Genomic DNA, 26,537 nt, shown 5'->3' with positions numbered 1-26,537 from the left:
CCACTCGTCGTTAATTCAACTAATAATGCTCCAATAAAATTTACTCTCTCTCCATCTTTCTCACTCTCTCTCTCTCTCTCTCTCTCTCTCTCTCTCTCTCTCTCTCTCTCTCTCTCTCTCTCTCTCTCTCTCTCTCTCTCTCGCTTTATCTCCACATATATTCCTTGCCTCTAAATTGTGTGATTCGTACAGATGAGCGAAAACATGGACAGAAACAATTAAAAGACAGGACCCAAGTGCGCTCATCTGTATACGACATGTACATATTTGCGCTCGTCTGCACAGAACACAAAATACCACCAGGCCAATCTATAACCTCACTAACTTTTCTGTTATTTCACGCCTATGTTTACTGGATCGTGTTAGACACTTTTAGGGAGTGGTCGTTCGTCTCTCCTTAAATAGGGCGTGACGTATGACGTGAAGGTGTGAGTTTGCCTCCAGCAGCCTCAACTCTCCCTGATTGAAAGACTAGCCGGGAGAAGTCAACATCAGCAAGGTGAGCAAAGCGGCCGAACTTGACTACGTGGTTATTAATTCCGGGTCCATGGGCCACGCGATTGGGACTATGCGGCGGATGAGTAAGAGCATTTTCGTTATGCTACTGTTTTCTCACTTGATTAAACGTCAATCCGGTGGACTCGACTTGAGTCTGGCGGCCTCGATTGCAAAACGGGTTTATTGGTGCCAATTACGTAGGCTGCGTACACTGCGACGTCTGAGGCGCCGCTAGTGCGAATGCAAGAGACGGCCTCTTTTTTGCATAAAGATTTTTTTATTCGAAAGCATTAAAAGTCTCATTGAGCAACAAAACTCCGTCGGCGTAGGCGTTTGCGCTTAACAGGAAACCGAATCCTTGGGAAGCGTTCCATATCTCGAGGCGTCCGTAGTGTTAGCTTAATCAGGGCAGTAGCGAGAAGTGACCGCGAGAGTACGTCAACTATTCCATTGCACAGCGACAGAAAGGAGCAGATCGGGCCCTAACGCGTTGGGGACAGATCGATGCTGTTTTAAATTGTTAAGACGGATTCCAAATCAAATCGTCTCAAGCGCGAATATTAGGCACCCCTTCGACAACGTGAGGCGGCGCAACACGTCTCAGACCTTCCACTGGACATTCATGCTTTTGCATTCATGACCGATAAGAAGTCTCTGGGTGCCCTTTGACATATTTTAAGTGCATAGCACTTTAGCGGCTTGCCTTGTCGTCGTAGCTCGCTGTAATTTTCGATGTCGAGCGACTGCCGGAATCAGGCGGCATAACGAGATAACGGACCCAAGTACAGCCCGGCGTACCGTCGCACGGCGTCCCGCAGAGGCTTCGAAAACGAAGCGGTATAAATAGTCATAACTGTCCGAAACTCGTGAACCGCTGCCGCTTGTCATACATCTCCGCGTTGTTTTGCGCAAAGAAAACTGCAGGTATATTTGAGGCAAAGTATACGCAATTACCCGGCAGCACCCGCGTTCGATCATTTAGTTCGGAACGCCCGTTGGTTTGATTTTTACGATAGCGAGCGAAAAAATTGGCCGCGTATCTGCTCCTTTCGTTGCAAATGTCGTCAAAAGACTAGTCTTTGTAGACATTTGCCAAGGAAATGCCCCCCTTTGCTTTCCCGCTCACCTCTCATGCTGTTTCTGTACCATCGCGCTCTTCCCAAGGTAAACACACTAAAGGTTTGCGCAAGGCGATTTGAATTTACCGCCTTCCAGTGCTACAGGCCGGGTTCCTCGATGACAGCGCTGCAGTACGGCGGAGACGCGCGTGAATGGAGGCGGCCGACTACAAGGTTTATAGAACCGGGTGGCCGTGCTCCACGTGCATTCCAAGCAGAACGTGGAACCTAGCTAGTGGAACCTTTCGTTGCTGTTGCCGCGTGATTTTTCATATGCCGCCAGGAGGCGGCGGTTTTCTGCAGTACATGTAGAATATAATTTTCTATCGAAAAACCAAGCATCCATGAATTTTTTTAATAAAGGAACACTGTAAATATCCCTTGTGTACTAATTTCCTTCCTGTCTTATATTTGCGTAATGTCTTGTTCTTGTTCAACAAAGTTGACAAGTATGAACATATAAACCAAGCTTAGGCGTTTACATTTGGCTGTGAGTATATAAGACTATTGCGCAATATCGATTTCACTTTGGCCAGGTGGCTGAATCGAGTCACAGACAGACAGACAGACAGACAGACAGACTGACCAAAATTTCTGGGTTTAAGTGGCCCAAGAAAGACTATCGTCTTTAAAAATTGCGACGATCCGGAAAGCAGCATTTTATTGCCCTCGCAAATGGTACCCTCGTCGGACGCGGGATACACTGGGCAACGGTAATACCTGCACTGGTAACTGCCCGCTCTCAGTAAGGGCGTTTCACGTGCAGGTTCAGGTTCAGGTCCTCCCGCGGCGAAAAGCAAAAACGCCCGTGTGTACAAAATTTCGGCGCACATTAAAGATCCTCAGGTCAAAATCAATCCGGAGCCACCCATTACGGCGCGTTTCATCGCCTGCGCTGCGTCGGCGCGTTAAGCCCTACAATCAATCAATCCTCCCGCGTTCAGGTTAAATGGAAGCGCAATCAGAATAGCTGGCTGCTAAATCCGCCCAGTATTTTGAATTTCAGTAATTCCACGAGTACGGTTCGGTGAGGAGAGGGCAATATAATGACGACAAGCCGGACAATTGGCTTGAGGAAGAATTAGTATTCTGTTCATGCGATCAGGTCACACCGCTAGGCGCCCGGTAACTCCCCGCATAGATTAGGGCGCTTGCCCCCGTGCAAAAATCCCTTAAAATCCGCACAGTAGACTCTCGTTAATACGATGTCCACGGGTACTGCACACCGAATTTCCAGTTAAGCAGAAGGAGCAATAACGCATTGCCATTAAGTCACAACACCCTTCCCTTCTTGATTTTATTGATAATCTAGGATTTCATCATCCGTTCCAGTGTACGACGCAGTTTGTCGTAATAGCTGAGGCTCATCGCGAAATTCTAAGCCTGAAGCATCCACAAGACAAACTGCTTACACGGAGCTGTGCGCAACCTAGAAGGTTAGGGACCTGAAAAGCGAGATTTGTGAGCTGGCGCGGGTCTCAACTGGCTTGCCGCTCTATCAACCGTGCGCTGCCTCAGGCAGCGTTCCAATTCGAGGACAGCTTGGTAGACAGCTTACGCAGCGGTCTAAAAAATTACGCTCACCTCCCCTCGCGGGAACCCTGGTGTGATGCGACGCTGAGGGAAGGTTCAAGCGCAAGCGGAGAGCAACCGTCGACCGAAAGGCCGCCGGAGAGCGGCACACCGGTTATATGCGCAGCGCCGCCCACCGGCGGAGTGAGAGCGCGCTGGGCCGCACACCCGCAGATGTTGAGAGAGAGTGTTCGCTCTCACCTGGGCACGCGCCGGCGCCAGTGCGTCTGCCGCGGCTATGACGCAACACAGTCCAACACAGTCCACTTTAATCCAATCCAAAATCCAAATCCAATCCAATCCAATCCAATCCCAGCCAAGCCAAGCCAAGCCAATCGAATCCAATCCAATGCCCCTCGCGAGAGAGTGTTCGCTATCGGGGAGGAGAGGGGTGAGCGGAGGAGAGTGCGGACGCCGACGACGACGGACGCACGCAGGAAGGACAGGGCGGCCGACAAGAGATGCTCTCAGCGTCGCATCTAATAACACCTCCAAAGGAAGAAGTATTGGAGCGGCGCAGCGTTCGCCAACGCAGGCGACAACCTCGCAGCAGACATGTTGAGTAACGCAAGCCGCACATTTCATGAATAATAGTACCGTTATTATAACAAACGTTACAGGATTCAAAATTTACACGAGAGCATCTTCACCACAAGTAAATTATGCTAAATGTTTTAATAGAAGAATAAGGGCTTTTGTTACAACATTGATACGCAAAAAGGTGCTGTGTCGTAGTTTTTCTGTTAAGACAGGAAGGTAGCCTCCATTGTTGCTGGCTTCGATGATGCCTCCTTGAAGCAGTCTTCGTTGACTGCCTCGTTCGAATTGGAACGGGCATTTATGGCGGACTGTCCGCGGAGACGGCAACGAAGCCGTCTAATGAGTAAATTGAAACACACCCTCAGTTGCGATGGTGCTGACATAGCGCGGAGCACGGCGGCATTTTGGCGCTTGACATTTTTTTTTTAATTTTATCGAGTATTTACGGTCACCTCGATTCTTTTATTCAAAATCAGTTCCAACAACCTATATAATGAATTTTAGCTTCGCATTATAGGGCGATTTCTGAAATTTAATTGGAAGTGAAACTTCTGGAATCAGCACATCGCATCCAATTATCCCGAAATTCCTATTAGCAACTTTAAACCAAGGCGAGTCGACTGTAATGCACTGGGACGTTACTTCAAGCACCCAAGCAGCTGGGCGGAGACAGACTAGACAAGACGATCTTTTCGGTCCATGTTTGTCGCCCCGGTTTTTTTCTTTGTGTGTGTGTGTGTGTGTTTGTGTGTGTGTGTGTGTGTGTGTGTGCGTGCAAAGCAGCTTACTTGTGCCTGGTAAACACTTGGCCTTTGCGGAGTGTTAGGTCGGGGATTGGAGGGCAAGATTTGCGGAGGGAAGAACGATACGACAAGAAGGAGTCACAACAGGCAACACAAAATAGCGATAACTGGACGTGATAGTTGTTGGATTGGCATAGTGAAGAGCTGAATGGTACAAAAGTCGATGGCCCTGATGGCGACATACGTTCGTAAAGATAAGCTCGAAGTGGGTAAATATTTGTCGAAGGAATACACCTTACGGCATGGATGTAACTGCCTACAGCAAGCACGAAAGTATTTACAATTAGCCTTTGCAAACCTTTTATTTATTTATTTATTTATTTATTTATTCATTTTTTTATTTATAACCATATACCTGCATTCGCCAAAAGTCATTGTTGTAGGAGGATGTTATACGTAAAACAAACACAAAGAATCACGAGCACGGCATAATGGAAAAATAAAAAAAAGAAAATTTAGCGTTTAGCGTGTTTATGGCAGCACACACAGATTACAGCAGAAACCGCGGAAACAGAAAATGATTGCGGCACACTCAATAAAACACGATTAAAGTCATGTTGTGCTCATGCGCAAGTGCTGCCAGAGCGCAGCGGAAAACAATTCATTGGAGATGGCAACAACAGTGCCGGGTAGGTCGTACCACTCTTAATAGACCGGGGGAAAAATTACGCTTTAAATGCAGATGTATGGCATGAACAATTAAGCAATTGTTTTACAATTAGTCCTTCGTCTAGATACAGACGTAAGCGGATAGAGGTAGTAAGTCGATATATTGCCACCTCCTCACAGACAATCTGTTTCAAGAATAAAACCTCGTGCGCCGAATAAGTGCGCCGATTGATTGATTGATTGATTGATTGATTGATTGATTGATTGATTGATTGATTGATTGATTGATTGATTGATTGATTGTATAAGATTTAACGCGCTGACGCTTCACAGGCGGTGGGGCCCGCAGTAGTGCAGGCCTCCGGGTAAATATTGACCCCCTGGGGAACGTGTGCCGAAATCTCGTACACACGGGCTTTTTTGCTTTTCGCCTGCACCAGAAAAGCGGCCGCCGCGAACGGAAATCGAACCCGCGACCTCGTGCTCAGCAGCACAACGCCTTAGCTACTGAGCCACCAATGCGGGTAAAAAGTGCGCCGCAGTTGAATAGTGTCCAATGAGAGAGAGCGTTTTAGGTTTGGCACGCTGATGTAATAACTTTACGAGTTAGTAACAAATCGTACAGCACGATTTTGAATTGCCTCCAGTTTTTTTACAAGAATCTTAGTGTTCAGTGTTTGCGTCCCATACCACAACAGCGTAGTCTAAGTACGTTATAAAAGTACAAAATTTGTTTGACGTCTTGAAGGGCTTCCTCAAAACTTCTTTTAATGAAGTTGAGAACACGTCCAGCTTTTATGGTGATGTACTCAACATGATTATTCTATGAAAGCTCTGATGAAAATCCCTGGCCATCTCCAATGCATGAAACCTGGAGATGGTCGAAGCATGCAGTGTATAAGTGCGTTCTTGGCGCCTTGGCGTTTTTGTCCACGCAGATGAAACCGTTGGGGGGTAGAAGCGTACAGCTTTGCTGTAAGTCTCCTGTAGTTAAAGCACGAAGCGTTTTGCGCGAGGCGTTGGAAAACAAGTGTCGCGGTGTGTCCTTTTATACGCGTTTTTCCAACGGAGATCAAACGTTCGAGCACGAGGCGTTGGCAAACGAGTGACCCGGTGTTTTATTACCGTGGCTACATGGTACTATGACGACATGAGACGACGACGACATGAGACACCGACAGCCGAGCCCCTAAGGGGCTCTCCCCTAAAAGAAAACACCGCGATATTTTGCATGATCTACTTTTTCAACTGGAATGTTATCCAAGTGATAGGTTCGGGTAATGTTGACCCTCTTTCGGTTGAAGTTAAAATTACTACAGTTTTTGCGATTAAGGTTCATGTGGCACTTACGGCCCCAGGCAAGGATTCGGTCAAGGCCACACGGTAAGGAGGAAGCATCAACGTCATTATTTATGCCCCTTATAAACCACGCAATCATCCACGTATAACCTCATTTACTGCAATTCTCCTAGCTCTGCATTCGCACTCTCCCCGGCTTCACAATGCGTGCGCTATATTGACGGGAAACATTTTCATGCACAATTTCCAGCAGAACACGCTCAGTGAAGATGTTCAGTACAGGAATTGAAACAGTATGTCTTGGCTACTTGTGCTTGTATGCTGAAACTTACTAAGTTCGATTGCTTGAAATGGATGCACGCTATTGTGCGGCAAAAGACAAACGTCATCACGAGAAGGGAATTAAAACGGAGTAATGCAAGCATGCAAATGGGTCGAGAATCAATGTTACATAAAAGCTACGTTGGGATGGGTTGTCAGGTTCATGCTGCTTTGTTGTATTCACTGGAACCAGCATTACTCAGTGGACTGCGTAATAAAGGGAAATTAATTTTTCACGGTTTCACACAGGTAACCAAGGCTCTTTATAACGCCGTGTCCAGGGTGCCATCCTATTGTGAGTTCTGAGTAAACTAAAGTTACTTACGTGGACACGCAGTAAGCGGTTTGCTTTGGCAATGAAGTACTAGAATAAGTGGGTGAATGTGATATATTGTTCGGATAGATACATGAAGTAAGGAGCAAGTCGTGAGTGCGAATCTAAACTAAGGATTAGGCGAAGAATTACTATATGCTGGAAATAAATTTCCACCTACACTTAGGTAATGAACAGCAATCTACTTCTGTCATTCAAGGAAGAGGTACGCAACCTATACTCCTGGTGATGACTCTGGGGGCGGAAACTTGGCGGTTTACGAAGCCGATTGAAATAAAATTTAAGTCAGGCTATAGGGCCGTGGAAAAGAAAATGCCACAACCTATGGTAAAAGATAGAAAAATAGCGTCTTGGACCAGAAAGCAAGCTTCGCTCGAAAATATCCTAGCCCAAATGAATAGAAATAGATGAAGGTAGGTCGGACATGTAGCGCGGAGAAATGACGACTCTTGGATCACCACGGTTTGGTGGCTACCGGGAGACGGGACCAGAAATAGGAGAAGTTCGATAACTGGATCGAAGGACGACGTCGGAAAGCGGCACGTAAAGCTACGTGCGCACTGGCGTCGAACTTGCCGTGCCGCCCTGCCGTTGGCCGCCAGCGGCGTAGCTCCGCAGCCTCCACCCGCAGAGCGGCGGCCGACGGAAGGGCGGCATGGCAAGTTCGACGCTAGTGTCCACGTACCTTCAGAATACGGATAAGAGCAGCTCGAAGCCAATGAAAGGGGACTTCATCCTGCAATGAAACATTTGTTTGTTTTTTTTGTGCTTCTGCATATCTTTATTCACTTTATTCAATCAATCGGTTACAGAGTACAGTGAACTGCACATTTGTCACACATGTAAAGCAAAAAGGCAGTTTATTGCCGGGAAAAGTGCCGTAACCTGTCCCAGTCAATACAGCGCACGAGGAGCATGTTTGAAACGTAACAGCAACCACAGTTTCACATTTTTTTTTGTAACAGCTTAAAAACATCGTCTGAAGAACATTCATACTTCGAGACCTGTCTGCAGGACTCAGTTTATAACAATGGCGTACTGTAACGTCCCTTTTTCAATGACACAAAGAAAGGAATATGTACAAATACCCAGACTTGTTCAATAGCAGATCATGTCATTTCTGATCCCTAAAAAAAGTTAAAACCATCTGACTTTACTAATTACTAAAAATTATCATGAACAAAAAGTGATCATGATCATTGTCATGAATACGTTAATCATGAATACGTTGACCGTGAACAAAAAGTGTGTGCGGCGCGCGTGTGGGCGTATTGTCTCTTTTTCCCGGCCTTTCCGAACTGACTCACAATCACAAAATAAATGGCTAGACGACACATGCCGATGAAAGTACAATGAGCTTGTACTCTCGACAGTGTAACTCTACGGATATCTTTTCACCCCCTGGTGTTTCAGCGAGCGACGCCCCACAATCCGACACAAAAAGACGCCAAGAACCGGTCAACAGCAACTGAAGGAGCCGAGATATCTCGAGTAGAGGCTGGCTGACAGTAAAGAGGGTCCCCCACTAGAGTTTCTGGCGAGGCGGTAGCCTTTAATCTTCGAACGGACCGCTTTTCTTGAAGAGCTCTCCTGACATCTCGACTGTCAATACCAAGGAGGTTAAAAAAAATCGCTTCGTCAAAGCCCTACAGATGGAAGTGCCTCCTACCGAGTCAAAGCGATATCTGGTTCCTGTCCCTGTCTTGGGAGTGTGTTCATGTTTTTGGTTCGACCGCAGGAAGAGAGCACGTTAAATCCAAAGGGTTGCTGTCTATTTTTCGTACCCCATTCCTCTCAACAACTCGGCAAGCTCGTCAGGTCTGACAGGTAAGTGCAGTCGTACGTATGCAATGCATCACGGCGCCGAAATATAACACGATTGCTTGTTTCTACGTTCTATTTGGAGACGCTTCTCCAAATTTGCTACACGGCAGACCTTTTTTTCTACTTTGAAGTCGCTGACGGAATTTACAACTTCTTTACTCGCAGCAACAATGTTGGTATATTGGTGACCACATAGTGGGATAAATTGGTAATGTTCCTAAAATCTTAAAGTTTAGAAACCCATAAGCAAAGTGCTAGGTTCTCACTAAATGACTTTCTTTTTTCGATGCGACAATGTACTATTTTCTTGCAAATTGATACACATCCGGTTGCAAAAGCCGCTATGGTATGCGTCTTCGGGGTCATCATTTTAAAAACTTCATTTTTGTGTTAAATTCTAAAGTTAAACTAAGAAATCCAAAGGTAGATTTGAGCTTTATTAGTTGGCATTATTAATATTTTGCCAAGAACTGCAAAATACGTCACGTTCAGCTGCCGACTTCTTGCTCTATATATTGAGCCTACGTACAATGCCCAAATGACCACTAAACAGCAAGGTGATTGATTGATTGATTGATTGATTGATTGATTGATTGATTGATTGATTGATTGACTGATTGATTGATTGATTGGTTGGTTGATTGATTGATTGATTGATTGATTGATTGATTGATTGATTGATTGATTGATTGATTGATTGATTGATTGATTGATTGATTGATTGATTGATTGATTGATTGATTGATTGATTGATTGATTGATTGATTGATTGATTGATTGATTGATTGGCTGGCTGGCTGGCTGGCTGGCTGGCTGGCTGGCTGGCTGGCTGGATGGCTGACCGACCGACCGACCTACCCACCGATTTGGCAAGAAAACAAAAGCTCTGCCTTAAAGCCAACATACTTCCAAGCAGTGCTATATGAGTGATGATGTAAGCTTGACTGGTTGCTTGCAATGTGTTTTTTTTTCTTTAATAGCAACCACATAAGATTAGAGTTTCCAAATGCTGAGATCATAACACCTGCGTTCCCCCAGACCAACACGTTTTTCTTTTAAAATTGTATGTCGTCATTTATTCTAGTGCGCATATACCCCCACCCCCCCTCTAACCTTGAACAGGTAATATTTAAAAAGCAAATGTCACTTTAATAGGGCGTCCCTCACTCGCATTGCCGGTCAGATTAAGCCTGTCGGAACGTTTCGAGTGAGTGGCCTGAGTGATAAGGCACTTGCGCCGACGGAAATACACTTGAGGCGTGGCGTTATGCAGCCATTTACGATGCGCCGTCTCAACAAGCCGAAGTGCTCCCTGGAGTGGACTGACCTAGCTCGTGCTCGAGATATGGCCATTCGGTAGGGCAGTGGTTACGCACCTGCGTGTGAGAGTGTCGACCACTGATCTCCACTAGAGTTGCTGGATGGCGCTTCGAGCTCTCCGGCGCGCGGCCGCCGGAAGTTCGAGCGCTCGTCCCGGAAGTCGGGCAAATGGCCGCCGTTCCAGCACAGCGCATGCTACGTATGGGCTGGTTTCCGCGCGCATTCCGCCAAAACTGCCTGCTTGTTGCGCCGTCAACTGCACAAGCAGACCAGAGAAGTCGTCTGGGAAGACGTTCCACTTGGAGGTATTACATTATTCTGTACGACGTGCGTGATACGCAGCGAAACGCAAATGTCATATCAGTGTCGTTTTTAAGCTGCGGCTCTTGTTACGCAAATTTCCTCGCTCTAAACCGGATTTATACGGTCGTTCGGTGGCAAAGGGACAAACGGGCTCCATCCCCAGGCACCTGCAGGCTCTGCAGTGACCACTTTACTGGCAACTGTTTTGACAGAACGGGCGCACGAACTCGGCTACAGCTTGACGCCGTGCCCACGTTGTTTTCTTTCTAGCATAAATCCCGAGCATAAATCCCGTTTGAGCGGCGTCGTCTCCTCTTAAACCAAGACCCAAGTGACATTGTCGTTCTCTTTCGCAATTAAATTCTGCTTCATATTAACGTCGCATGTTTCGGTATAGCATAAGTTGCGATCTGAACGCGATCTGTATAGCCAAAATGCAATAAAGTGAGAACGAAATGTCAAAATGCGCCAATGGGGACGCTTAACAAGCGGTTGAGAAGCGTAGAAGACGCCAGACTTCCGGGACGAGCCGTTGAACTTCCGGTGGTCGTGCGCGCGCCCGGCCGCGACAGTGGCGAAGCGCCATCCAGCAAGTAAGTGGAGATCAGTGGTGTCGGCATTCCGTAGGCCTACTGAAGGAGTTCATAGTCTGCTGCCTGAGTCGAACCACACTACATCGTGGTTTTGTACACCTTGAGTGCGGAATATTGGCAGGGACTGTGAAAGGACACGACACAAGTGCGCTACTACAACTGACGTTTATTGCACGTACACTCGTTTTACAAACACGCTAGGTGAAACTGAACAAAACAAAAAAGGAAAATAACAGAAAAGGTATTCACATGATATGAAATTTTCACGTTCAGGCACTGCCGTCGTAAAATGTGGAAAGTCGTACATAGGCCAAACGGGAAGCTGCTTTACGCTCGTTCGCGCGAACATGCAAATAATCTACGCCGCGGCATTCAGGGACACTTATTAGCTGCCCACTACAAAGATTGCAAAGGTTTTGCTTGCAGTCGTGTTTGACGAATGTTAGGCGCTCTTGAAACCAGCGGATCAGCACATGGGGACATAGCAGATCAGCAAATATTCACAGTGCGCAATACAGCTGTATCAGCGTGCCATCTTTGCCCCTATCGCCCAGAGAAATGGAATTTCTTGGGGTTGTGGCGTGCGGGTTGACGACGGGTGTGCCCGAGCGCGCAAAATTCATCTCATGTGCAGCTTTCCTGCTCATGGCAGTCCTTTCAACAGTGATTACTCTGCAATTTTTTAGCGAAATTAAAAGTTCTTTTGCACAGCTAATATTTGGGTTGAATGCTTGCTTTGTGCACAGTTTCAAGTCGCGCACTTTGCGCGACTATGTTCCTGAGCCATGGAAACTATCCCATAGAAATGCATGGGGAGTAATATTTGACAGCGAATTACACAAAAAAATATTCAGAAACCTGGAAAGTTCTTGTACTGTTTTCATCTTCACGTTGACTTCTGGCTTTATGCCAAATATCACTTTCCTAAAGTGGTTTTGCTAGGTTCCTGAGAGGTTGGAATTTTGAGCGAGAAAGCTGGGTATGCATGTGACTACTTTTTTCGTTCATTTGCTGTTTTTTTGTTCAGTTTTATCAGTTCCTACGCTGTTTAGAAAGAGAGTGTCTGTGTAATAAACTTCAGTTGCAGTAGCGCCCTTGTGTCGTGTCCTTTCACAGTCCCTGTCCCTTTTTGCGCTCATCTGAACAAAACCGTACAATACCAACTAGGCAATCGATCACGTTACTAGATCACACTATTAGCTGGAATCAAAGGGGATTAAGGCTGATTAAGATGAAGTAATAATTGACTGATTATTAATATTGATTGTTATTACGCTGCTATTAACGGTAACGTTAAAGGAGCCATGAAGAGAAAATACAACTTCGTTTAATTTGAAAGAACTAGGATTCAGTATCTCACTCAGCTCCATCACAGCCACAAAAGATTTTTTTTTTACAAAAACAGCAAGAATTATTTAAAACTTTCAAATTTTGCGCCACAGTGACGTGTTATGAGCAAGAATGGCGTCATACGGCCAACAATAAAACATAATTTTCAGTGCGTTAAGTGCACGTTAGCATTCAAGTGACGCGATCAAATGGAACTAGAGGCCCCATTACATACGTCCAGTCATGTGTCATCGCGGTAGGTCAGTTAGGCGGCCGCCAATCGCACAAGCAAGGTTCCGTGACGTCATAGAAAAGTTGCGGGAAATTAGCTAGGGAGTCGCGACTGCTTCACACGTTTTCTTTAATATCTCCGTTATTTGTTCGAAGATTGCGATGATATTGGTATCATTGTTATCGGGACTAAGCAGTCTTTCTAATAAACCCAACTTGTATTTTGTCTTCATTGCTCCTTTAAGGTTTACCAAGATAATGTGAGGTAGTGAGGTGGGCTAAGGTTGAGATTGAGGTGGCTTATAATGAATGAAAACTGTTTTCGCGAATTAATGTGTCTTAAGATAAGGGAACGTGGAATGTAGTGGACTATAGAAGATTAAGATAAATTGTGCGCGCTAAAATGCAGTGGTTGTTGCGTCCACGGCACCACGTTTATATAAAATGTTTCCGTCACAATAGTACGCCGGGATTTCGTCTTCAAAGCATCTAAGCAGACTGAAGTGTTCCCAGAATAATATCCTTTCGCTTTTTTTTCATTCAGTTGCATGTTAATTTGAAATTGGTTCAACTTTGAAGATTTAACGAGCACCACTGCGACATTTCAAAAAACCAACAGACGCAAAACGAGGAATCGGACACGTGACCAGTCGAAACCGCTTGCCGCTCTCCGTCAACGCGGCTCCCTCGCTCCGCTACCGGGTGCAAATGTGTGACGAGCAAATCGCTAAATCCAGCCATTAGACAAAGATTTTTCCATTTAATATTTGCAACATGGATTTCGTCGCACAACATCGATTAAGCTTTGCTTTCAACAAAGGCGCCAACAGGTACCAGAGATTTTGAACTTACGAGTCGTGGGAAAAGCTATTCTATTCCAAAGCGTTCCCCGATCTTCACCTTAGTGGTTGTAGTGGGAAAATATTTATTTCAAGCAAAAAAGGTTCAAGCTTGAAAGCGGAAGAAGCCCTTAGTCCAGGGCCCATAAACACCCGGAACCATCCTGTGTCGTTGTTGTACGTGTCCTTGCTTCCTTTTTCGAAGTTTGAGTGCTTTTCCACTATATCAAAGCAGCCCAAACTAGACCCGACTGATGTCATGTTAACCTGGAACGATTTATCATAAACGACCTCCCTACTTGGTCGTTGAAATTACACCAGGCAGCCCCGGCCTCAAGGCATATACAGGGGTGCGGTCTAACCGACGAAGTTTTTGCAGGCGGTAATTGTCCCTAAGCCGGTTCTGAGGCTACCAGACACTACCTACGCCTACGAACATGGTCAACTACCTACGAAGCCCAACTGATGATTATTTATTTGTGCATTTTCCACCACAGAAGCAGTCAACGGGAGAGAAAGAGGGGCGCAACAGTTCCGGTCGTCGCTTGAAGCTTGCGGAAAGCTTGTCTCCTTACGAAGCAGCACGCACCGAAAATCCAGAATGCCTGCTGCCAGTTGTCATTTAGGACACCTCGTGGCATTGCTGACATGTTTTCTCGGTAAGTGCCCCGTTTTTACAGGTTGCCTGAGTTGACACTAGAAAGCATTCATAAACCTGTGATGCAAGTTTGATTTTCTGTCCTCAACGAAACACGAAATGTCGAAAAACCGGCTTAGAGTGACCAAGCTTACACCAATCAGGCCCTTCTATTTTGATGTAATATTGCTTAAACTGCCCCTGGAAAAATGTCCTCCCAGGAATGCACTCACGCTCAGAAGTGAAGACGACTTTAAGGCGATCGGTGTAAGCTTCGTCAGCTCACAAAGACCATGCTTAACACGATAAGGTGCTAGGGCTTTCATGTGTTGATAAAAGATGGCTTATACCACACCTGGAAAATTGAATGCTGAGCAAATCATTTGTGTTTTTAAGTGGAGCAGACGTCAAGAAGATCTCTATAGGCTTGGTCTTTGTAAGTTGGCTTTACCACAATATATGTCGCACAGTGAAGCCTAATCATAAAGGAAAATGCCAGGTGAACTGGGCGCGATAACAGCAACGCGAGCGTAGTAATCGTCGACGGCCTCCCGATATAAATGCGGCGTCCGACGGACATGGCTACGAGAGAGCACGTAATCGACGAGCGAGACCCGATGATGCATAATGCGAGTAAAGGAATTGCACAAAGCGCCTTCAGCTGCAAGGCGCCAACTTAGAAGAGTTCAAGGGCGCGTAAACCATGTTCACGAGAGGCTTTCTCTCTCGTCACTTCGGCTCTGGCTGCAACGTGTGCGACAGACTTTGCTTCCAGAACCACCTGACTGCAGAAACGAAAGGCCGCAAGGCCAAAAACTGGGCCTAGTTGGTCGTTCTGTCTGTGTGTTGTTCCTTTCCTGTTTTTGGTTTGTTTTAAATGAGGTAGATTCAGCAGTACGAGATCCCGACACACAAACTCGCCGGTGTGGCATTGCGTTAACACCTACCAACGCGCGCAGCTTCACTGCACAAAATCTTAACAGAGTGGAATGGCCAGTGAATTTTTAATAGGTACTTTTATCTCGCTTGTCTTCGACGGCGGTTTTTACCGCGTAGTTTTTACGAAAAAAAATCTTGCGCCTATTTTTAATGAAACGAACGCTACTACTACCACTTACCCGATTACGTTTTATTTGCTTCAAACATGCTCAATTGCTTTAAATATGCTTAATAAGCTTTGAGTATGTCTCAAGGTGAACCTAATGTATGGGTTGCGGCATCCGACTTAAAACGTGCCTGGGAGGCACGTTATCTGTATAACAGGAGAAATCTGAGCACAGTAATTACACAAGTAACAACTATGTGGTTGACAAGGCAGGTTTCCGATAATTATATTTAGCGCTGACAAGGGTGATTAGCCAAGCTTCTCAGTAACAGTGACCGAAAGAGAGAGAGATAGAGAGATAGATAGATAGAGAGAGAGAGAGAGAGAGAGAGAGAGAGAGAGAGAGAGAGAGAGAGAGAGAGAGAGAGAGAGAGAGAGAGAGAGAGAGAGAAACAGAATAGCTTTATTATCTGATGGGGCCTGAATGCTCCGGTGGTGAAGCAGAGGGACATGGACGGAGGAAATGATAGAAAAGATATCACGGCTCAAGGTTATGCGGTTTGTACAAGGTTCGTGAGGACATAAATCGCGCGAATTGGTAGAGGTCATTTTCATGCTGCTTATGGGTTCCGTGGAAATCGCAGTATTTTGCAGGTTCTGTGAAGAGACAGGTACGCAAGAACGGTTGGGACGGGGGTCGGTCCAGGTTATCCCACCAGCTCGTATAGACAACTAGTTAGTGTATATTCAATTAGTATTTCCACTCTGTAGGAATGAAGGGTATGATGTAACGTGGTGCAAATCTGCTTCCTCGTCTGCAGGTGGGAAATCGAACCCCAGTAGTAGTTCTCGACAAGTCGTGAAATGCGTACAGTGCCAAGTCAAAGGATATTTCGCAAATGGTAAAGGATGATGATGACAATGAAGGTACAGGTGCCGTCAGAAGTAATTGGAGCACGGGAGCTGTGGCCGAAACGTATCGGAGCGCCGTGTAGCTGCACCGGCGGTAAACGAATGTCGAGAACACGCATGCGCGCCTGCCGACGGCGACAGCCCATCTATACCTCGCAATCAACTTCTTTTAATCTAGCTTCGAACATTGTTCGCAGCGTACTGGTCTGGGCGATGGCGCTGATAGCAGAGTCGCATCTCCCAACGTCTCTGGCGCACTTCCAGCGCACCCGAGCTGCCGGAGAAACGTCGCGCTATCACAGGAATCTGCAGTGACAGTTTTTCTGTCAAGTATTTTTAGGGGTGTGCGCTATCAGCGCCATCGCCGAGACCAGTATACTGCGAACAATGTTCGAAGCTAGGTTAAAAGAAGCGGTTTGGGAGGTGTAAACGTATAAATGGGCTATCGCCGTGGCAGGCGCGCATGCGTGTTCTAGTCATTTCGTTTACCGCCGGTGCAGCTGCACGGCGCTCTGATACAGTTCGGCCACAGCTCCCGTGCTCCAATTACTTCTGACGGCCCCTGTACATGCGCACCGCTGCACAGTGGACACTGTACGCACCACGTCACTACCGCGCATAGAATGAACACGATAACTTCCACGTGGCTCTTGCTGTAGAAATTTCATCCGGTGATGGATTCTGAACAGTATCTGCGAAAAAATATCCGCATATCAGTTCCACAGTTCAACGCTAATGCTATCGCGTTCACTGCATAATAGATGTCCTAGACTTTATTACTATTATGGCGCTCCTTTGCTACTTACTGCTGGTTCCAGAATAGGTTCGTTCTGTCAGGCTTTGCACCCTCTCATAAAAGGTGAACACACATCTCCGAATAGCCTGTTGGTGAGTGTTTGCATGGCCTGCGCTATCAGGCAAAGTATGTTAACTTTTAATGTCCTAGGTAAGTCTCTTAGCCTGAAGCGAATTGCCGAGGTAATTTGCCATTTAGCAACGAACTCGCCGGTTTGCTTTTCGGACGGAGCAATAGTGTTGATACAACCGAGCCAATATGACAAGTTGCTTGATTAAGTTTTCAGGCGAAGAGGCGAAAGGTCAAGATGAACATAAATTTGCAAATCCACGTGCACGCCCGAAAAATAAAACACCAAGCGTTTGAAAAACAAATTGGTGCAGCAAGCACCATTGGAGCAAAGTAGGAGAAAAAGCAGAGCTGGCCGCCCCTCCCTCTTCGTCGGAGACCCGCCGGCGTATTTCCAAACGCTTTGCTGCACAGAGCACCCACGTGACATGTTCGCGCGACGAAGAACGGTAATTCAACGTGGTCATTGGCTGCGCCTCAAACCTAAGCGACCTAAAACATACCATATGACCATTATTTACAAAAAGTACGCGTCGATTTGAGTTTAGAGAAAAAATAAATTTAGTAAACAAAACAGGCAATGAAAAAAAAGCTACCAGATAGACCTGCGGGGGACTCGAACCTAAGCCAGCAGCGCCAGTACTCAGTGCTCTACGTCGAGGCTACAGAGCCAGAACGGTGGGCTCGTTTTAGGAGGCGCTCAAAAGAATAGCGCACGCAGTGACATAACACATGTCACGTGGGTGCTCTGTACAGCGAAGCGTATGGAAACACGCCGCCGGGATTCGAGACAAGAACTCTTTCGCCGCAACTGGAGGTACGAAACGCGCTTCCGACTGCGCTATGAGCAGACGCGTGAATAGGACGGAAAGCGCGCCATCTAGCCCCCCTTAAAGATGGTGCTGCCATTTAGGAGAGGCGAAACGAAGTAGTGCATCATGGCGCTAATGAGCGCCGACAGTTGGCGCCAGTTGGCGCCTCGATGCCAGCGCCTACGTGTACGGGGGACGCGCAGCGTAAGCTGCGGAGAAGCCGACTTGCGGAGGTCGCGCTTGTGACACGGTCCGCTGCTCCTTTCACCAAAATGATTCGCTAACAACCCGTTTGGTTTCGCTCACACAGACGGTGTGCGAGCACCCGTTGTTTCAGTCGGATTTACGCAATGCCCCGACACGTGCAATCCATTGTCTAACGTTTATGCGTCTCACTGTGCCATACCGACGAAATATAAATAGCGACGTGCAAGTTCATATCGATGCACAATAAACATTCAACTGCTCCTGTGAAGGCACATTTCACTTTCGGGTTTTACCGGTTCCTATGGAAGAGAGAACAACCACAGTTTTTTTTAGTAATGATAACACGGCCCTGTCATTATGCGAAGGCTATGATGTAGTTTTACAGTGACGCCTCTAAACAGCTGTAAAGCTGCTTTTGTGACTGTTGCCAATGCTCTTGCTTGGTTGTGGGCGGGTACGTTGGCCTCAAAGATAAATGGAAATTGGGAAATCCAACTAACGTAAGCCTCTGAAGGCGGTTGTCATCGTCACTGACCAATTCAACTTATTCACTTTCGTCGAAATTTCCCACCCAGTAATGGCGAAGTGAAGTTACGCGGTCTTCCTCAAGAAAATGTGGGATCGATTATACGCTTTGTTAATTACGATTAATTGCTAATTTACGTTTTTCTGTCTTCACAAGTTGCCTGTCAAGCGCAAGAGAACCATAACTGTGGCATGCAAAGACTGCGAGCCTGCGGAACAGACTTCGTGCCCTACAGTAACACAACGAGCCTTCCTGAAGACGCAAATGGGCTGAAGGAAAAGTGCGAGTGAGTATTGAAGTGTACGCCGTTCGCCTAGTTGTGTTTTTTTTTTCGATATGCCAACTAAGGTTTCTGTCACCCAAGCTATTTGTCATTACCTGCATTTTCCATCTGAAACGTACTGTCGAAATAAAAATTACGCCCATCTTCCCGCGAGGGAACCCTGGTGTGATGCGACGCATCGGGTGGTTCAATTGGTGTTTCCGTTGGGTTGATTCTAAATCGGGTGAAACGTGTTGTGAACGCGTATGATGCTTTTTTATCACATGCGAGTGTTCTCATACGCGGGAAGATGGGCGAACCACCGCAGCGCGATACCCGCTTTATATTCACAGCGCTTGAAGAAGAGGAGACAACGGAGGAGAGTCGCGCATGCGCGCACTTGCGCACACCGCGCGTCGCCGCGCGACGGGAGCGGAGCGAAGCGCGCGCACGCAGCTGTTGTTTATGATAATGAGACGGAGTGAGAGTGTTGCGCACAGCTGTTGCGCACAACTGTCGGAGAGAAGAACGGAGGAGGGATGCGGACGGACGGCGCGACAACGACGACGCAGGAGGGACATGCCTCAGAGCAAGAGATGCGTCGCATCTAAAAACAAGTTAAAGGTCCTTTCTTAAGGAAAAATGGTTAAAATGCGAAGCTTTTTCCAAGCAGTTACCCTGAGTCAAAGTCGTAGTCTAAAATCCAAACTGCTTCAACCGTGTCGGAATGGCACAATCGGATAGATGCCCGCTTCATAACGTGAGAGGCCCAAGTCCTGCTCCGATGACTGGAAGCGTTTTCATTGAGGGACGTGATGTGGTGCCTTTGTGGAAACCAATCATCATCACTTACCCTCTCGATCATTGTGTAAAGTTCGCTTTTCTGCAATGCGTTTTAGGGGCGAAGCTCCTAAAGCCATGGGTCTGTCCATCCCTTGTGTCTCGTGGTACGTGACCGCCGCATGCTTTCGGAGATGTCGCAAAGTGGGCCGGCTGCAACCAGCAGCGCAAACTCGGCACCGGGAGCGCGAGCTTGTCTGTGTTCGCCAACGGAGGCGCGAGCGCACGTGCACTGCGAGGGGGAGATCACGCAAGAGATCACGCCACGAACGCAGGCAGTCGTTCTCGGAGATCGAACGAGACGCAAGGACCTTTGCTCGTTTCCTCTCGTCTTGTTAGGGCACAAGTTCGCCCTAAATAAAAGTTCTTTCTTTACCGTTGTGTCCCATCCTACGTGACAAATTGTAGTGGAGGTGCGGGGTAGTCCTCGATAGCGCGGGGTCTTTCACCAGGTCTGCGCCTGGGAGCATTGACTCCGAAAATAAAAGTTGATTGGTACAATGTACGCGCACAGTCTTACGTCTTTCTTAATGATGTAATGGGCGAACTTTCACGGGAGAGTTACGGTTACCGATGATCTCCCCTCTCGAGCTTCGCCCCACTTATCATCATTCATTCCGTGGATATGGCGTGATTTTTTTTTAGTACGGTCGCCATCTGCGACACAACGAAAGCTTCAGTTTATAGAAACCCGCTTTTCTTTGCTTTCCGCACGTATGATATACCGATGCTGCGTCATTTGGCATGTTTAAGCATCAATTTCCACTTTTGAAACCACCTAGAAAGAACGCGATGGATCATCTCATTACTCGAAAGAACGAATGTTGTAGTTAAGGCTTGCTGTTTGAGGGCAAATATTTCTCCGCAAGGAACGTTTTTAACGTCTGTACGAATGCGCCAACCCACCTTCATGATGTTTCATTCTTACGCATTACTTAAAAAGACTGCAAGGAGGACATTTTATAGACAACTATTGGAACTCACGAGAATGGTCGTGAACAGTTTATTTATATATCCGGGTCTATGGCGTTTTATTGGTGAAATGCAGTAGCCGGGAGCACATTCGCTTCCGACTTCTCCAATCAATAAACCAGTTAAACCAAATCAGTGAAACGCGGGATTTTTCCAGGGGCTGGACAGGCTCAGTTTTTTTAGGACGGTAGTCTTTCACAGGCTACTTAGACACGAAAATGTTGGTCTGTCTGTCTGTCTCTCCGTCTGTCCTTCGATACAGCTGTCTGTCTGTATGTCCTTCGACACAGCCACAAGGACAAAAGTTATAACATCGTGAACGAGACATTTATATGGCAAAACATTCCCAAACTGCCAAGTCTGGTAGCATTTTTATACTAGTCGATAGTGTTCACAAAAAAATACATTAGGTATATTCAAGAAAAAAGATAAATACGTAAGCCACACCAGCAGTGTTTTTTAAGTTAACAATAGAAGTGAGCGTAATTTGAGTGATAGAAAACAAAATAGAATGCGTTAAAAGCCCACTGTTAACCACAAAGTGCAAAAGGTCTCGTGCTCAAGCCTCGAACGCCATACCTAACAGCAATCGGCAGCGCTTCCTGAAGAGTACTTGTAGTAGTTGAAAGCTTTATGAAGCGATGTGGATGTGGTTCCTCAGCCCTGGAGCCTAAGTGACGACTTGAGGGTCTCTCTCCTGGAGACTGTGTAGTCGTTGCTGGATGTCCGGATCAGTGCCGGTCATCAGGTTCATACTCAGCTCGCGGAGGAGAAGACGGAAGAAAGGAGGCGGAAACAGTGGTTTCTGAGAATACCCGATAACGACATGCGTAAAGCTTCCTGCTGATTGAGAGCCAAATTTGCAATCCGCGGATGCTTGTGGTCTCAAGCCTCTGGTGTCTCCGCACTCCGCAGACTCTTCACCAGCCAGGTGGCGTGTTCGCTGAAGTACGTCGACGACTGCCTGCAGGGAACTACGCGAGGCACCCTCCTCGTCAGCCTGAAAGCAGCCGAGGAAGACATCGAGGCCATCTGCACCAATGGCACTGACCATCGCAGACGTCAGTGAATTGATGAATTTATGGCTACTAGCAACAGAAAAGGAAAGTCCACCAGCAGGCGTAATTTCTGGTATCCACCCTTAGGTGGATACCAGAACACTTGCTGGTGTGGGAGTGTGATGAATGAGGGAAACAGACAGGTAGGAAAGGGAGAAGAAAGAGTGAGCGAGAATACATGTATTTGGCCTACAGGAAAACACACAAAAAAACACGGCCACATGCTAGTTCTACGGGGAGAGAAAGCGGAGTGCCGGGAGGAGTCCCGAGGCGTCCAGGTGGGAGATCGGGGCCTCATGGACTCCGTAGACGTGAGTGAGTCAGTATGATTTTGTGACACACGTCCAGTAGGAAGGTTAGTGATAATGGCTCGTGGGACAAATCTTGGGCTCTCTTCAAAATCAGCCGCACGAATCGGGAAAGTTCGTCTTTTTTTAACTGTAGGCTGCCGTTATCTTACGAATTAGTTTTTCTCTGTTCAACTCTTGAAGGAATGTCTTATACGGTCCAATTTTGACGCGTATTGTGGCTTTTGTTTGCCTCTGCGGGTTTATATCGGTGTAGTAATTGAAACTGGAGCACAGAAAGCACATAGCTTAGAAGTTTAATACATTTTTTTCGCACGGGCACTTGTAATGGTCATTTCAATATGCTCGATGCTTTTTCTGACGCGTTCGAGGGCCCCAAGGGAAGCATGGAGCATCTAAATATTCGTCGAGGCGTTACTGTCGAATGCAAGCGGACAGCGCTGGAAATAGAATCGAAGCTGGTGTATAAAGATTTAAAACTCGAATTCTAAAAACACATTTTTGCGACAACACGCGCGGAAACACACTGCTTTTTGTCGCCCAAGTTGGCTGCTTTACCGCAAGGAAATATATTAACAAATACTCGGCACGGCGAGGGGCATGCGTGTGCGCTGGCGATTATACTGAAAAATTTGCACATCGCCATAGAATACCAAAGTGTACGTTTGGTGTTAAGTGTATGAAATGTTAATAACCGTGAAGGACTCCGTTTCGAAGGGCAAAGAATGATTTCGTTCTTCGAGAGATCGGAGCAGTTGAAAGTGTACGAGTGGCCTTAGTTCTGCACTGCACGCAAAGATGATTATGATGAAGATTATAACGGTGGTGACGATGACGATGACTATCATAAATACTTCGATGATGATAATGTGTTACAGTACCAAAAGGCGATCACAATCTCAAGGGGGAAAATCAGAACAGAGCCAGTTACAGGAAACTTCTAACCGTACAGTTAGCGCATGGTCCAACGGGAAAGATAAGCCTTTGTTCTAAGACGACCGCAAAGAGCAACGAGTAATTTTGTTCACATAGTCGAGTTGCCGTTTCACATCACCTCAATTCATCATCATCATCAAGGTTTGGGTATGAAAATGTGGAAAACAGTATAAAAGAAACAGGCAGTGCAGACGGAGACGAACAACTGCTGGGGCGGGATCAATTCGAAGACTTCGCTAGATGCGTACTGGCCGAAGAAGACTAATATAATACCCCCTGTCCCACGGCCACTTTCAATCTGGATTGAAGCGAAGCGCGGTTGACTTTTCGAGCGCTCTCGACGCACCGCCGCTGATACACGGCAAGTGTCAATCGCGATCGAGGAATTGCACCGGTTGCACTCACGTACGCCAGCTGGCGCCAAAAATGTATTTGGCGGCAGCACTTTGCTAACTTGGCGTGATCGTATATATACGCAACTATATAAATGTTATCGCACGTTCATTTGAGTCAAATTATTTGGTACAATTTGTGTCGTTAATTGAAGTTGTCACCTTCCTTCTGTTCTGTAAGCGGGGACGAGAGTATCACCACTTTCGTCTGATCGGGCTTGGAAACCTCAGCCGCGCTTAAGAAACCAGGATTGAGCCCTGGCGGGATCGCGCTCGATCGCGGTTGAAACTGGCTTGTAGCACCGCCAGATCCGGATCGACTGATTGAAAGTGCCCGTGTGACACGAGTATAAAACATTTAGAGGCCTTCTACTAACTCCATCAAAGCTGCATTGGGGGGCAATTATACTGATTTATGTAGGATGACTTCCTACATCGATCGAATCAAGGCACACGTACATAACCTTTTTAATCGACCCGATTTAGGGGAAATCACCAAGGTGGAGTGAGTTTCTGCAAAGGAAAGTTTGACATCCACCTCAATGGAGCCGTACGGCCCTTCACTTTTCCTTCACTTCGAGTTGTTGATCAATTCGCTTTCGCGCTACAAACGACTAGCCTCCTGGTTAGTTCAGTTGGTATAGCGACTGCTCCGGCTAAACGGTGGTGCCGGGTTCGAATGCTGGACCAGGACGCATTTTTCTTCAACTGCGAAGTTTCTGAGGAAGCTGTATAGCTTTCCTTTGTAGCCGTATGGCTGCATTAAGGTGGACTTCAAAGTTTCCTTTCCCCATAACCATTTTTGTAATTTATACTAAATAGTTTCACATATACTTTTTTTTCGAATAGTTTCGAAAAACGGAATTATTTTCTTCCATTTCCTCTCCTTTTGTAGGCTACTTTGAAAGCGTCGCGTGCATGAACCGGAAGGGAAACGCTCTGAACAGCTGCATGCGCAACTTGACCCTGAACCTTCAGAAAGCCCTCGACAGCGCACCTCGCGACAAGGCGATTCATTACGCCTGCTGGTAGGTGTGAATGTCTTCGCTGTTTTTGTTTTGTCTTGCTAGGATGTACAGACAAAACTGCTTTGTTCATTCGTTTATGATGATGGTGATGATTATGAGGAGGACGACGACGATGATGATGGTGGTGGTGATTATGATGATGGTGATGACGACGACGACGACGACGATGACGACGACATTGATGTGGCAGGAACCCGAACCTCCACTTTTGTCAGGGCAATATTGTTGGTGAAACAATTTCGAGGGAGAATTTAACAAATTTCTGTTATTATTGCAATTTAATCCTGGTTATTCCTGCATTTTAAATTAGTTCGTCATGTTAGTTTATTTTCCACCGGTTTTATTCATTACACACTTGTTTTTTTTTTAACCATCGTTTGACACCTTGACTTACCGTGACGACATGAGACGACGACGACAGGAGACGCCGGCAGCCCGGCCGCTAAGGTGCTTCGCCCCTAAAACTTTATTTTGGGCCTGGTGATGTGGGAATGATCCCTCATTCCAGGAGAGACCATGGAACGACCCTGCTGTCTCTGCCTTGTACCCCAGGAGTTGCCGGGCATCTAAGTCCGCGCAAGACATCAGGCTCCCCCAGAGTTCAGGGAGGGAAAAAAAAGTGGATAAAGGTGGAGTTATGTGTGCGCGCCAAGATCGTATGAATGAAATAGGGATAAATGGGTGGTGCGCACATTTAGTCCCCGCGTAAACTAAAGCACATACTTTTAACCATAGGGTCAGAGAGAGAGAGAGAACGGTCTTTAGTGAAGTCTGGCGATGGTAGCCGAGATGAAATGACGAACTTAGTAGTGTACTCGTTGGAAACGTCGTACCTCCAACGGTGAAAGCAAGAGACGGAACTTTGTTATTGCGAACGTAGCTGCTTGTTCGCCTGTACGGCGTGATGTTGCCAATGGACCAGGTCCTGGAAGTGGGCCTGGACATCCATCCGTGAAGATCCAGTTGATAACATTGCAGATGGCGTTACCGGCACCGAGAATGTCGGCGGCAGCATATCAGACCAAAGCTCGCCGGAAGAGATCAATCAAGAGAAAGGGGAGAGATTTGAGTCCTCGTAGAAGTGTGAAATTCAGCGATAGAAGGAAAATGAGCGGTCGGTAAGAGCTGCTTGCCCGCATAGACAAATGCAGTGGAGTATCCCAAGCGTCCTCTTGCGGAAGACCCTGGTTCTGTCTTTACCCTACTTACGGGCTATCGTATTTCACTGCGATATCTGTTTGTGTTCTTTTTTCATTTGTCGCTCTTCTGTCTTATCCTATATATGTGTTCCTGCGGCAATAAAGCGCGCAGTTGTTCAACGCCTGTGGTTTGTAGTTCTTTACTTCGTCCTGTCTTTTGCGCTGTTTTCCTTCGTAGTAAGATGTACCAACCGGCCCTTCCGCAAACCCTTCTGCTATGTAATCTTCCTATGTAGCCGTACAGTTGCATTTCAGGCGGTTGTCGCCACTCCCTCACATAAGTGTACTCTGCTTTGGAAATTTCCCCCAACTGCGCGAGTATCATTTTTGTGTTTCATCATTTACCGCAATCCAACGCTGATTCGAGCGCGGTATCTGTGCGCAGCTTCTACGGCAGTGCCACCGAGTGCGCTGAGTCGGCGCTGTCGGACTGCGGCTCTTCCTCACCGGCGAAGGAGTTCCTGGTTGGCCTCTGGGAGCACGTCATGGGAGACGTGCTGAGCCTCTTCTGCGGAACCCACACCCGTGGATCGGCCAGTTGCGCCGTTATCCCTAAACTGCCCGAATACGCTGTACCTCCACAGCTAAAGGAGATCGTCGAGTACGGCATCATTTTCTCGAGACTCGCGTAGTAACGTCGGGCGACACAGGAGCATTCAATTGAAGACTAGTACGTGGAAAATAAAATGCAGCAGACTGTACACTGGCTATACTGAAAGCAAAAGTCTAAGCGTAAGATTGTTAAGCTGGGCCCCGTGTTTCCAGTGTGATGAGTCCTCAAAACCCCTTTGATATCACCTGATAACGGAACGCCGAAAATTCCATAACCCAAGTTAACCAATCTGCATAGCGCACTTCCCAATTCATTCATCCACATGTTCGTGCCTAGCACCTATTCCCTGGCGCCCTATACTTCCTGGTATGGGAGTCTCTCCCCGACAATTCCCGTCTTTGCCACCCATCTCAAACCGTACCTACGAACAGTGGGTGGACTACCTGACCATC

At 46.9% G+C, this 26,537-nt stretch overlaps 1 protein-coding gene across 2 annotated transcripts; it reads left to right on the top strand.

The window, feature by feature from the left end:
• The first annotated feature begins 8,761 nt into the window (after positions 1-8,761).
• LOC144148920 (uncharacterized) lies at positions 8,762-26,233 on the top strand. 2 transcript variants are annotated; one of them, XM_077680449.1, is made up of 6 exons: positions 8,762-8,921; positions 14,031-14,192; positions 18,694-18,823; positions 21,527-21,672; positions 24,201-24,333; positions 25,918-26,233. In XM_077680449.1, the coding sequence occupies exons 2-6, from the start codon at positions 14,135-14,137 to the stop codon at positions 26,162-26,164; spliced, it is 714 nt and encodes a 237-aa protein (XP_077536575.1). In that variant the 5' UTR covers positions 8,762-8,921; positions 14,031-14,134; the 3' UTR covers positions 26,165-26,233. The 2 variants fall into 2 exon arrangements, with proteins under 2 accessions (XP_077536575.1, XP_077536576.1); XM_077680450.1 differs by lacking the exon at positions 8,762-8,921 and adding an exon at positions 10,398-10,543.
• The last annotated feature ends 304 nt before the right edge of the window (positions 26,234-26,537 follow it).

Source organism: Haemaphysalis longicornis, unplaced genomic scaffold (assembly GCF_048455015.1).
Source record: "Haemaphysalis longicornis isolate Haplotype H1 unplaced genomic scaffold, Haemaphysalis longicornis Haplotype H1 scaffold_8, whole genome shotgun sequence".
Classification (NCBI taxonomy): Eukaryota; Metazoa; Arthropoda; class Arachnida; order Ixodida; family Ixodidae; genus Haemaphysalis; species Haemaphysalis longicornis.
Note: the sequence above shows the minus strand (reverse complement) of the source record. Positions and strands in the feature narration are given on the sequence as shown.